The sequence below is a fragment of the Pelobates fuscus genome, chromosome 5 (genome assembly GCF_036172605.1).
Source record: "Pelobates fuscus isolate aPelFus1 chromosome 5, aPelFus1.pri, whole genome shotgun sequence".
Classification (NCBI taxonomy): domain Eukaryota; kingdom Metazoa; phylum Chordata; class Amphibia; order Anura; family Pelobatidae; genus Pelobates; species Pelobates fuscus.
In genome coordinates this window covers 153,135,042-153,149,383 of record NC_086321.1, presented here as the reverse complement: position 1 = coordinate 153,149,383, position 14,342 = coordinate 153,135,042, and the positions used below count along the sequence as shown (strand labels likewise).

The window sequence follows — 14,342 nt, the reverse complement described above, 5'->3', positions numbered from 1 at the left end:
GACAGGGCTGGAAATATTTAGGTTAAATGCATTTATGTTATATCGTTAGCAAGTCACACAATTGTAACCTCAAGCGCCAGCAGCATTATTATAAGCGACTTTACTTTTAGTCTATATAAGCAAACTTTTAAGCATTTATTGGGCACATATGCACTAATTAAGAGTTGTATCTAGCGTCTTAAAACCGCAATACTTATATTATTCATTAGTTATTAACCTAGCTCATGCACAAACTAATCCTGCTTGCAGGCTTTACTTACATTTAAAATCGTAGCTCCAACATTGCACTACTTAAGCATGATAAAATAATAATAAAAACTGTGCCACATAATCTCACAGTGATCCTGCATGTGTATAACTATACCTAAGCCTGTTCATATAGAATAGATAATCTTCGTTAACCTCATAGGTCTTATGACTGTATAGCCCCACAAATACACTATTGTCACAACGAGAATAGAAAAGTTAGAATCTAACATCATAATCTGTTTACTCTACGTGTTTGCAATGTTAATCTTGTTAAATTTTATACCACCTTAAAAAAAGTGCACTGTATTTCTCATGCCATGTCATTCTATGTTAATGAACGGTTGGCTGTAACTATTGTGGCACAGCAAGCCAGACTGTAATTTCATGCACAAACAAAAATAAAGAATTCAAAAAAAGTAAAAAATAAATAAATAAAAGATGCACACCGCTGAAGTATTCTGCTGAGGTCAATGAGTGTTGCTCAAAAACAAATGGTGAGTGGCCTTTAACTGCTGACTTAAAGTTCAGGATGAATTCTCTGGGTACAGAGGTTTTGTTGGTAGGTCTCAAAGGTAGTCGGTAAAGTCCATCCAGAAATAGTCCCTTAGCATGTTTGGGTGTCAAAGTGACCGAGAATAACTGTCTGATAGACTGCGGTAGTTTGCCAGAGTTTATGGTATCAGGAATCCCCCTTACTTTGCGTTGCCATGCGATATCTTCTAGCTGCCCCACCTTAGCACTCAGCGCTGCACACATGTTAGTCACCTCTTGTAGCTGAACTACAGCCGAGCCCTGCTTAATTCCAATGTTGTGAATATCCTCCTGTGTGGCCCATATTCTTCCAAGAAGCATGCTCAGATCTTCCTTTAACACCACCATTTCAGCCACAAAGAAGGCCTTGAGATCTGTTATCATGTTGAGATCAGTTTTAGCAGCAAACTGAGGTTTGGATTGCCTCAGAGGTAAGATTCTACCCTTCCAATCACACCATCAAGTAAACAAAGTGTGCAAAAAGAGTATGCTTTATTGAGAGATACAGTGAGATGGCTGTGCTTATGTTTTTCAATTGCGTCTAAATAGTCTACTCTTTTTGTAATTGCTTATTTTTGCATTCTTGGAAAAAAAATTATTGCCCTTATTCTTTTGAAAGTCTTAGGTAGACTAAGAGAAAAGGCAGTTTACATTGGTGCCTAGTAACACCTCTAGTGGCAGTCACTCAGATGGCCACTAAAGGTGCTTCCTATCTCAATGACGTTCAGCATCTCCATGCTCGGCATGGAGGTGCACAACATTCCCCATAGAGATGCATTGCTTCAATTCATCTCTATAAGGATATGCTGTGTAGCATTTTGCTGCGCATGTGCAATAGCCTTACAATTATTTCATATGGAAAAGCACTGGATTGGGTGAGATCATTGAGAATGATGACTTCAGCCATGGAGGTGGGACTCGGTGTGGGAAAAATTGTAAGTTTGAACCCTTTCATCTCCACGGAGAGGTGGGGCGGGCACCTAGACTGCGATTGCTGCACAGTAGTGACAGGAATACATGTTTGTATTCTTGACACTATAGTATTCCTTTAAGCAAAGTTCCATTTTAGTTGTTTAGCTGATTTACCCACATTCCATTATTCAAAACCGTCCCACGGAATGGCAATCTGCGGAGGAGTAGAAGATAAATGCACACAGTTAGAAAAGACAATACATAAAAACAAAGGCAAGTGGCAAGGAGAAGTATAATAATTATGATACAAGTGGCACGAGGAAAGAAAAACAAAAGAAAATTTCAATAATCTGTACTCCAATACCATTAATAAGCAACGTTAAGTGGGCATTGGACATTTTCCTGTGTGCTCTGGCATCAGTGACGCAAATAAGGATTTAATAATAAGGATTAATATTTATTTAATAATACGAATTTACTAAGTTAGACATAGTCTCTCTCCAGATCTCTTAGTGCTCTGCTTCTTCCATCCTCGTGGTTCATGCAGTGGTATTCTTGAAACGGGCAAAACCTGGGACTACAAGGTACTTTATTTCGAAAGGCTATGTAGGACACTGAAAGAAGTAGACATGCCACAAAACTGGATTAATGTATCCTTTTTAAAATATGTATTAAAAAAAAACAGCACAGACAATAATTTAATAACATAATATAATACAATTTTAAAACAAACAAACAAAAAAAACACAACCCGCACCTAAAATACAGCTTGCTATTGGGTTGTACAGAACATTTCTACTTTAAGGATATACTTGAGCTGAGCAGGTCAGTCAACAACTACCGTATGTTTCGAGAACTGATTGCAGTAATAGAATTGCACCACAAGTTATTAGGGAACAAGTATTCAAATATTTGAAATAGTTGAAATGTAGTTAATTTGTACTTTTACTTAAAATCAGCTCTGGTATTTACTGAAAGCAAGGAGAGAGCAAATTTGGCAGTTTTCCTCAGAGTTAATCAAATTCAGTGTCTGTGGAAAGTGGAAAGTACTGGTATTTCACTGGCTTTGTAACTGAGTAGAATTCTAACTGAATTGCCATGGCAATGGTGCAACTACCAAAATCTCAATGATCACTACAGCAGCCAGGCCAAGATGTTCTACCAATCAAAGGGGGACTAGGCTGATCCGGCCCTTTCCCTTGCAAAATCATTTTTTTCTATATCGCCATATTTGCAATATGCTTAATAACTATTAAAGTTTGTGAGGGAGCGCTTGGTAAGAGCTCCTTTGCGATCTCAGCGCGCATGGAATAGAATGAGTAAAAGTGCTACCACCAGGTTGCCATGGCAATGCTGTGACTCGAAATGAGTGCCAACCGAAAGTAGCATGTACTGTGGTCTGCATCCCCTGGAGGTGTAGACTAAACAATCCTTCACTATATTACCAGGGATGCTGCCAGTACCAACTGCATCACTAGGGATCCTGCCAGCCAGAGGAGGCTATATAATTTGGTGAGTTAGGCGGCTGCCTAAGACCTTGTGCTGACCTTACTTACCTAATTGGAGAGTTGTCTGTTGTACTGACACATTAGGCACTCAATCACAGTCCAAGGGCCTGACGTCAGGAGGGGGCCCAGCAATGCCAAGATGAAAAAGGTGATGCTGTGAAAGGGCTAATCATTAAACCAGCCCTGGTTTCTGTGGATAGAAGGTGGTCCACCGTAAGGGGGTCTTTGGAGCTGACAGCAGGTTAGGGCATTCGAGTGTGCCTGTGGGGATGGCAATGAGGCCCATGTGAAACCTCTGTGAGAAACCTGTTACCAAATAATCTACCAAATGCCTGGCTGGGTGGGGACGGAGGCAGTAAGCCACAATATCTATGTTGAGCTCGGTTAGTCATTTTTTAGGCGAAAGTCGGGCCAGGCACATGATCTTGGTATGCACTCTGAAGCAAATGCAGCAGCGTTAAAATTATTGCACACCTGCGCCTTGCCCAGAAACGCAATGGGTCTGCACAGCTTAGAAAGAAAGCTTGTAGAAAGAAAGAGGACCAATCGTACTTGTGCAGGCCGGCACATGTGCACACACAACGTCACAGCACCCTCCACAGGTAAGCCGGCCTTCAGTTGACTCTGCCTTTATTCCTGTGCGGCTGCATCACCGGAAGTGGGGGTAGGTAATTCTAAGGAGGTAGGGAGATTTGATAGAACACTCTCGACACACGATATGCAGCCCTCTGCTCTGGACTGCCTTATGTCAATTCTGTGCATACTTTACATCTGTCGCCAGAGAGCTGGCAAAAGACTTAATAGCCTTTTCACCTGCAGACAGAGCGCCTGAAAGGGGAAGATTGTGCACATGCGCCAACAGCAGCTGTGCAGAACACAGGGTAGGGAATTCTGACAGTGAAGTGTGAAGTGTACCAGCACATGTACAGTAGCACCATCAGAATACACTACATTGCATTGCGCATGCGTCCTGTACAGCTGATGTTGATGCATGCGCATTACAAGCATAAGAAACTCTACCACGATACAGCGCATGGGCATCAACATTAAGGACATCAAGCTGACACCCAGCTGATTCGGCCTTATTTTTGGCACAACTGGAATTGACGAGGGTAGTGGATTTTTATAGAGTAAGGGGCTTCAGTTCCACCACATGGCCATACAGATAGAGAGCGTAAGCATGCGCTCTGAGCAGGCTAAATGGTCAAATCAAAGGCCTCTCTAAGTAAGTTATTACTTTATTTTTTTAAACTTATTTTTGAGTTGGGGGTGTACCTAAAGTATAATGCCCAATAGAGCATTATTATTTAAATACAGAGAGTAACCCTTTAAATGTAATGTTAGAAGCGGCTTGAGTAAAGGAGGGTTTAAGGTTTGAGAAGGGTTAACATCAGAGTTAGATTAGCACACTCCCCGACATTTGCAAATGGCCCAAATGGGTGGGCCCAACTGATATATTAGCAGGTCAGGCTGATGTGAATGTACACTAGGCCACTCCACAGAGGACAGACCATGCAGCATGAAGTACTGATTCAGCCAGACCTCAGGGATGGAGAGACAGGCACCGAGCATTGGGACCATCGAGTTGAAAATGGGTATGTTGGGAAGCATGGATTACATTGGGTGCTTTAAGAGGATGAAAAGCTTTAGAAAAGTTAGTAGTAGTTTGATTGTTTTGGTAAACTCACAGGGTTATTTTCTAAAGTGAGAATTCAAAGTAAATTTCAAATGTGAGGTTTAATATGGCTGCGCTGGAAAAATTCTCTAAGTTTGGCTCTGCTTTCAGTTCAGCTAGTCTGGCATTACATGTAAATTTCATTTTAGTAAGTAGCCTTGTATTTAGGTACACTGGGTGTTTAGTACTGTTGTACACAGGGTGTTCAGAGAAGTTAAACCTAGCATTAAGGTAAAAAATGGTTTTCAGGTTTAGTCTTTGCTTATATTTGGGACTACCGTAATCAAATGATTTGCTTTAGATTTGGGAGGGGTTAAATTAAGGTTTGTTAAAGTTGTGTGGAGCGTTATTAGCCAAGTATTCCCTCTCCTATGTCTTGCATAGACCAGTCACTGAGTTTTAAACTCTCTAACTTGTTCCTGTAGCCATTCTACCACCGTACCAAGCACAGGAAACTGACAACACTGGTACTTGTGATATTCCTGCCAACCTACTTAAAATGGCACTGTCCCCTTCTCCTCCTCCCTGCAAAATTAGAATTTCATGAAGATTGAATCATTAATGCAGGTTAATGAACAGCGCACCCATAAAAATACATTTTTAAATTTGATAAGGCTACTTGAAAATCACCTATCTCTACAAATGAACATGGCAATTCAGTTCCACCATATTGTGTTAAGCCACAACTATGTCACATACCCCAATATTGGTGGATCCTACACTATTTTAAATGTCAGACAAATTAAATTGTGCTAAATAAGCCAAAGTGTACTATAATAATCTGTAAGAGCATTGTGAATATATAATGCAATCTCAATTTAATTATTTTTTTTTAAATTCAAATGCAGTGACTAAACAATTAATGTGATAGTGCTTTGTGTATATACTCACAATGCAAGTTCTATATCTGATCAATGAAAAATATAATAGGTGATTTTAAGCAGCCTTGTCAATTGTTTTGTTTTTTTTTTTTTTTTTTTTGTGTGCACTGTACCTTTTTAATCTGTATTTTGGTCACCATTCCTGCTAAATGCATGTTCCGGTTTATGGCACAGTTCCTTTTTGTCTTTACAAAGCAAATCTTTATGAAATACTTGGATTGAGTGTCTGTTTTAGAATTTCACTGATCTTCTAACCTAGTCAAAAAAATGTAGACTACTTTGTCTCCATGTTTCTGCCGTCAAGCCCTGTCATTTCCCCTAGTCGTTATCAGTAATGGCTGCAGGAAAATTAGCACAGTCTATGGAGGAATCTGCAGTCTCGTGAGATGCTGCACTCTCACATGAGCAAGAGTTAGCCATTATATTTGACTTTATTTTTAACTACAATTATTTTCAATCTATTGTGGTTTTATTTTTTTCATTTAATAGTGACTTCCATTATACAATTATATTCTTATATTTGTGTCATTTGCAACAATGTGTATTTCAATCTTTAATTTTGGCTGTTACATTAAATCCACTGTTTAGTCAATGGTGCCGTTGTATCTCTTATGCTTTGAGAAACCAAGAATTGTGGTTTGTTTCGGGTGTCCTCTCTGTTTTACTAAAAAAAAAAAAAAAAAAAATTCACCTCAATTAACCATTAGGATGTACACTTAAATGGGGGTGGAGAGGGGTGGGGTGTGGAAGGAATTCAGGTAAGTCACTGAAGGGGTTTTAACCCCTTCAGCAACATGGGTTGAGGGGTCACTGCTAGGCCAGGGAAAAAATGCATTTGTTTATCTGGCACTGGAGAGTACACTTTTTTTTTTATTTTATTTTTTAAATGTCATGCGGAACTAAAAAAAACACACATCTTAATTGCTCACATTTTTATTTTATTTTCATGCAAATTTTGGCCAGTGTTTGTGACTAAGTGGCTACTAAAAATAAAAAATAAAAAGACTAGACATGCCCCATTTGCAATACCTTGGTTTGTCTACTGTTGCAAATGGTATGACCTCATGGGGATAATTCTATTTCCTGGGGGGTAATTCTCATTCCTGGGCTACCATACGGTCTCCAAGGCAACGTAACCAATCTGGCAAATTTTAATGTGAAAAATCTAAAACACAAGCCTTATATTTGAAAACACTGTAAAACCTGTACATGGGGAAGGGGTAGGGGGTATAACTGTTATACTCAGGAGACTTCGCTGAACACAAATACTAGTGCTTTAAAACACATCGTTGTAATACATTTTGCTGTTTTGAAACATGAATATTTGTGTTCAGTAAAGTCTCCTGACTTAAACAGTACCCCCATGTACAGGCTTTATGGTGTCTTGGAAAGTTACAGGGTTAAATATAGTGCTAGCAAATTAAATTATCTGGACTTTCTCCCGGGTTGTCAGGCAGGTCCCGCAAATTGTAATTAATAAAATGACTTATGTAAAATTATTTATATATATATATATATATATATATATATATATATATATATATATATATATATATATACCGTATAAGCCGAGTTTTTCAGCACATTTTTTGTGCTGAAAAAACCCAACTCTGCTTATACTCCATAATGCAGACTGGGGGGAGAGGGGGGCTGGCAGAGCTGTAACGTACCTGTCCTGCAGCTCCTGTCAGCTCTCTCCTCCTCCGTGCCGTCCGTTCAGCACCTCGGTCAGCTCCCACTGTAAGTCTCGCGAGAGCCGCGGCTCTCGCGAGACTTACAGTGGGAGCTGACAGAGGGAGCTGCACAGACCGCGCGGAGGAGGAGAGGGCTGACAGGAGCTGCAGGACAGGTAAGTTACAGCTCTGCCAGCCCCCCTCTCCCCCCCACTGAACTACCAATGACACTGGACCACCAGGGAAGGAGCCCCCCTCCCTGCTATGTATCAAGCAGGGAGGGGGGCCAAAAAAAATATAATACAAAAAATAAAAATTAATAATTCAGTTAATAAATAATAATATAATAATATTAAAAAATAAAAAGTAAAATAATAATTCATAAAATAATTAATAATATATCAAAATGCCCACCCCCACCAACACATACACAAACACACACTACAATACACAAACACACACTACAATACACAAACACACACTACATCACACAAACACACACTACATCACACAAACACACACTACATCACACAAACACACACTACATCACACAAACACACACTACATCACACAAACACACACTACATCACACAAACACACACTACATCACACAAACACACACTACATCACACAAACACACACTACATCACACAAACACACACTACATCACACAAACACACACTACATCACACAAACACACACTACATCACACAAACACACACTACATCACACAAACACACACTACATCACACAAACACACACTACATCACACAAACACACACTACATCACACAAACACACACTACATCACACAAACACACACTACATCACACAAACACACACTACATCACACAAACACACACTACATCACACAAACACACACTACATCACACAAACACACACTACATCACACAAACACACACTACATCACACAAACACACACTACATCACACAAACACACACTACATCACACAAACACACACTACATCACACAAACACACACTACATCACACACACACACTACATCACACACACACACTACATCACACACACACACTACATCACACACCATCACACTACATCACACACACACACTACATCACACTACATCACACTACATCACACTACATCACACTACATCACACTACATCACACTACATCACACTACATCACACTACATCACACTACATCACACTACATCACACTACATCACACTACATCACACTACATCACACTACATCACACTACATCACACTACATCACACTACATCACACTACATCACACTACATCACACTACATCACACTACATCACACTACATCACACTACATCACACTACATCACACTACATCACACTACATCACACTACATCACACTACATCACACTACATCCATTATATACACACTGTAAATATATATTCAATTAATATAATTTTTTTAGGATCTAATTTTATTTAGAAATTTACCAGTAGCTGCTGCATTTCCCACCCTAGTCTTATACTCGAGTCAATACGTTTTCCCAGTTTTTTGGGGTGTGTGTGGTTGGAGATATTCTGGAGAGTGTTGCTTCTAAGTGTGTGTGTGTGTGTGTGTGGTTGGAGATATTCTGGAGAGTGTTGCTTCTAAGTGTGTGTGTGGTTGGAGATATTCTGGAGAGTGTTGCTTCTAAGTGTGTGTGTGTGTGTGGTTGGAGATATTCTGGAGAGTGTTGCTTCTAAGTGTGTGTGTGGTTGGAGATATTCTGGAGAGTGTTGCTTCTAAGTGTGTGTGTGTGTGTGTGTGTGTGGTTGGAGATATTCTGGAGAGTGTTGCTTCTAAGTGTGTGTGTGTGTGTGTGTGTGGTTGGAGATATTCTGGAGAGTGTTGCTTCTAAGTGTGTGTGTGTGTGTGTGTGTGTGTGTGGTTGGAGATATTCTGGAGAGTGTTGCTTCTAAGTGTGTGTGTGTGTGTGTGGTTGGAGATATTCTGGAGAGTGTTGCTTCTAAGTGTGTGTGTGTGTGTGTGTGGTTGGAGATATTCTGGAGAGTGTTGCTTCTAAGTGTGTGTGTGTGTGTGTGTGTGTGGTTGGAGATATTCTGGAGAGTGTTGCTTCTAAGTGTGTGTGTGTGTGTGTGTGTGGTTGGAGATATTCTGGAGAGTGTTGCTTCTAAGTGTGTGTGGTTGGAGATATTCTGGAGAGTGTTGCTTCTAAGTGTGTGTGTGTGTGTGTGTGGTTGGAGATATTCTGGAGAGTGTTGCTTCTAAGTGTGTGTGTGTGTGTGTGTGTGTGTGTGGTTGGAGATATTCTGGAGAGTGTTGCTTCTAAGTGTGTGTGTGTGTGTGTGTGTGTGTGTGTGTGGTTGGAGATATTCTGGAGAGTGTTGCTTGTGTGTGTGTGTGTGTGTGTGTGTGTGGTTGGAGATATTCTGGAGAGTGTTGCTTCTAAGTGTGTGTGTGTGTGTGTGTGTGTGTGTGTGTGTGGTTGGAGATATTCTGGAGAGTGTTGCTTCTAAGTGTGTGTGTGTGTGTGGTTGGAGATATTCTGGAGAGTGTTGCTTCTAAGTGTGTGTGTGTGTGTGTGGTTGGAGATATTCTGGAGAGTGTTGCTTCTAAGTGTGTGTGTGTGTGTGTGGTTGGAGATATTCTGGAGAGTGTTGCTTCTAAGTGTGTGTGTGTGTGTGTGTGTGTGTGTGTGTGTGTGTGGTTGGAGATATTCTGGAGAGTGTTGCTTCTAAGTGTGTGTGTGGTTGGAGATATTCTGGAGAGTGTTGCTTCTAAGTGTGTGTGTGTGGTTGGAGATATTCTGGAGAGTGTTGCTTCTGTGTGTGTGTGTGTGTGTGGTTGGAGATATTCTGGAGAGTGTTGCTTCTAAGTGTGTGTGTGTGTGGTTGGAGATATTCTGGAGAGTGTTGCTTCTAAGTGTGTGTGTGTGTGTGTGTGTGTGTGTGTGTGTGTGTGTGGTTGGAGATAAACTGGAGGTAATCTGAGGTATTCAGGAGGATAAATAAAAAGTTAAGATTCGTTTGATTTAAATAATTGATCTCATTGGAATGGCAAACTTAGTTCAGTGTAATAGTTGCTTTGCATTTGTTTCACGTTCCACTTTTTGGAGGTTTGGTTGTTGTCTAATCTGTAGACAGTTCTCTATCTTGCGGCAGGAGATTGTATTTTTGAAGTCTGAGATTTGTAAATTATCTGGTAAGCAAACTCAAGCTGGAACTGCTGCAAAGCCACTGCCGCAGAGACATACTAGGAATGGCAGATGGATTACTGTAGGATCTGATAGACTTGGAGTTGTGGATAAAAGGCATATTGCACAGTCTTTTGCGCTACATAATTCATTTTCTGCACTTTCAGAGTGTAGTGGTGTCATGGAGAGAGGCACTGAGGCTAGTGGTGTTGTGGAGAGAGGCACTGAGGCTAGTGGTGTTGTGCAGAGAGGCACTGAGGCTAGTGGTGTTGTGCAGAGAGGCACTGAGGCTAGTGGTGTTGTGCAGAGAGGCACTGAGGCTAGTGGTGTTGTGCAGAGAGGCACTGAGGCTAGTGGTGTTGTGCAGAGAGGCACTGAGGCTAGTGGTGTTGTGCAGAGAGGCACTGAGGCTAGTGGTGTTGTGCAGAGAGGCACTGAGGCTAGTGGTGTTGTGCAGAGAGGCACTGAGGCTAGTGGTGTTGTGCAGAGAGGCACTGAGGCTAGTGGTGTTGTGCAGAGAGGCACTGAGGCTAGTGGTGTTGTGCAGAGAGGCACTGAGGCTAGTGGTGTTGTGCAGAGAGGCACTGAGGCTAGTGGTGTTGTGCAGAGAGGCACTGAGGCTAGTGGTGTTGTGCAGAGAGGCACTGAGGCTAGTGGTGTTGTGCAGAGAGGCACTGAGGCTAGTGGTGTTGTGCAGAGAGGCACTGAGGCTAGTGGTGTTGTGCAGAGAGGCACTGAGGCTAGTGGTGTTGTGCAGAGAGGCACTGAGGCTAGTGGTGTTGTGCAGAGAGGCACTGAGGCTAGTGGTGTTGTGCAGAGAGGCACTGAGGCTAGTGGTGTTGTGCAGAGAGGCACTGAGGCTAGTGGTGTTGTGCAGAGAGGCACTGAGGCTAGTGGTGTTGTGCAGAGAGGCACTGAGGCTAGTGGTGTTGTGCAGAGAGGCACTGAGGCTAGTGGTGTTGTGCAGAGAGGCACTGAGGCTAGTGGTGTTGTGCAGAGAGGCACTGAGGCTAGTGGTGTTGTGCAGAGAGGCACTGAGGCTAGTGGTGTTGTGCAGAGAGGCACTGAGGCTAGTGGTGTTGTGCAGAGAGGCACTGAGGCTAGTGGTGTTGTGCAGAGAGGCACTGAGGCTAGTGGTGTTGTGCAGAGAGGCACTGAGGCTAGTGGTGTTGTGCAGAGAGGCACTGAGGCTAGTGGTGTTGTGCAGAGAGGCACTGTGGCTAGTGGTGTTGTGCAGAGAGGCACTGTGGCTAGTGGTGTTGTGCAGAGAGGCACTGTGGCTAGTGGTGTTGTGCAGAGAGGCACTGTGGCTAGTGGTGTTGTGCAGAGAGGCCTGAAGACCATGGTGAGGCCTAATAGAAAGCAGTTGTTGTTGGGGGATTCCATCATAAGAGGTGTGGAGTTGGACAATGGTGGTCTTGTGAGGTGTCTTCCTGGAGCTACTGCTCACAGAGACAGGAGGCGTATCTGTAATATTGTTAAGCAAGCAAAGCAGGAAGGGGAATTGTATGTACTTGTCCATTTAGGGACAAATGACTTGGCTTGCAATGAGGTATCAGAGGTTAAGGAAGTTTTTAGTGTTTTTGCCAATGATATACGGCAGGTTGCTTCCACACTGTCATTCTCTGAAGTTCTGCCTGTGCATAACACTCAGAACGACAGGCGGATGCGTATTAGGGACTTTAACTTGTGGCTTGGTGAATGGTGTCGGGAGCAAGGATTTGGCTTTATTGCTCATGGTAGCTCTGTTTGGAATGGAAATAAACTGTACAAAAAAGATGGTTTGCATCTTTCTCAAAAGGGAACAAATGTTCTCAGTGAGCAGTTCAGAGGTTTTGCTAGGATGTATTTAAACTAGGAGGGGGGGGGGGCAAAAGGGTGATAAAACATCAATCCAATTGTCCCCCAAAACAAGGACAGAAGGTGCCTGTAGCAAGTGTGTTAAAAAATGATAAGCTTAGAGTCATGTCTACAAATGCTCGCAGTTTAGGGAATAAGATCCATGAACTTGTGGCAATAATGGCAACTGATAGTGTAGATTTAGTCGCTGTTACTGAGACATGGTATAATGAGAAAAATAACTGGGACATAGCAATACCAGGGTACTCTTTATATAGAAAAGACAGGGAAGGCAAGAAAGGGGGAGGGGTGGCCCTGTATGTAAAGGATAGCATAACATCTAGCCTAATAAAGGTTAGTGAGGCGAACATAGAGTCCGTTTGGGTTACGTTAGAATTTGGTAATCACACAGTAACTCGTGTAGGTGTGATTTATAGGCCCCCAGGACAAATTGAAGAGTTAGATAATCTACTAGTTGAAGAAATAGCTAAAATGACAATGAAGGGGGAAGTTATCATCATGGGTGACTTTAATCTTCCTGATGTGAATTGGAAAACAAAAATAGCTACTTGTGCCAGGAGCACACATATTCTAAACTCCCTACTGGGATTGTCTCTAAAACAAGTCGTTGAGGAGCCAACTCGTAAAGAGGCCATACTAGATTTAGTGTTAACAAATGGAGATTTGGTATCAGATATTACTGTAGGTGAAAGTTTAGGATCCAGTGATCATCAGTCAGTGTGGTTTAATATAAGAACAGTGACTGAGTCACACCACACAAAAACAAAAGTTTTAGACTTTAGAAAAACAGACTTTTCTAAAATTAGAATATGTGTAAAGGAGTCATTATCAGACTGGAGCAATTTAAATGGAGTCCAAAAGAAATGGGATTATTTAAAAGTTGCACTACTGAAGGCAACAGAAAATTGCATTAGGCTTGTCAGTAAAAGCAAAAAATTCAAGAAACCACTGTGGTACTCTGCAGATGTGGCCAAAATAGTAAAAAACAAAAAGTTGGCATTTAGTAATTATAAAAAAACCCAGAGTGAGGAAGACAGAATGACCTATAAGATTAGGCAGAAAGAGGCTAAGCAAGTTATAAGAGCTTCCAAATCACACACAGAAGAGAAAATAGCACAGTCAGTAAAAAAGGGGGACAAAAATTAGAAAAGAAAAGTAAAACAAGGATTAGTTAGATTAAAAACAAAAGAAGGAAGGTATGTAGATGAGGATAAAGGTCTAGCTGACTGCCTCAATTAATATTTTTGTTCGGTATTTACAGATGAAAATGAAGGAAAGGGACCTCTGTTAAAAAAAAAGGATAAATGAGTCATTTATTACACGTGAGTTTACAGAGGAAGAGGTTCTATTTCAACTGTCAAAAGTAAAGACAAATAAGTCAATGGGACCTGATGGAATACACCCAAAGCTATTAAAAGAGCTTAGTGGTGTACTAGCAAAGCCATTAACAGATTTATTTAACCAATCATTGATAACAGGAGTAGTCCCAGAAGATTGGAAGTTAGCGAATGTTGTGCCCATTCACAAGAAAGGTAATAGGGAGGAGTCGGGCAACTATAGGCCAGTAAGCCTTACTTCAGTAGTGGGGAAAGTGATGGAAACCATGTTAAAGGATAGGATTGTTGAACATCTAAAAACACATATATTTCAAGATCAGAGACAACATGGGTTTACTTCAGGGAGATCATGCCAAACTAATCTTATTGATTTTTTTTGATTGGGTAACTAAAATTATAGATCAGGGTGGTGCAGTAGACATTGCTTACCTAGATTTCAGTAAGGCTTTTGACACTGTTGCACATAGAAGGCTTATCAATAAACTGCAATCTTTGAGTTTGGATTCCAATATTGTTCAATGGGTAAGGCAGTGGCTGAGTGACAGGCAA

The 14,342-nt window shown here is 41.4% G+C and overlaps 1 protein-coding gene across 3 annotated transcripts in view; it reads left to right on the top strand.

The window, feature by feature from the left end:
* The window catches only part of GGT1 (gamma-glutamyltransferase 1), a 111,867-nt gene that overhangs the window by 20,045 nt on the left and 77,480 nt on the right, over positions 1-14,342 (top strand). For 2 of the 3 annotated variants that reach the window (XM_063454515.1, XM_063454514.1), the window contains exon 1: positions 4,701-4,795. The exons of the other annotated variant lie outside the window; for it this stretch is intronic. In XM_063454515.1, coding sequence (XP_063310585.1) covers positions 4,713-4,795 — 83 coding nt within the window. In that variant the 5' untranslated portion in view covers positions 4,701-4,712. Of the gene's footprint in view, positions 1-4,700; positions 4,796-14,342 lie in introns of those variants that run through there. 3 annotated transcript variants of the gene reach the window in all.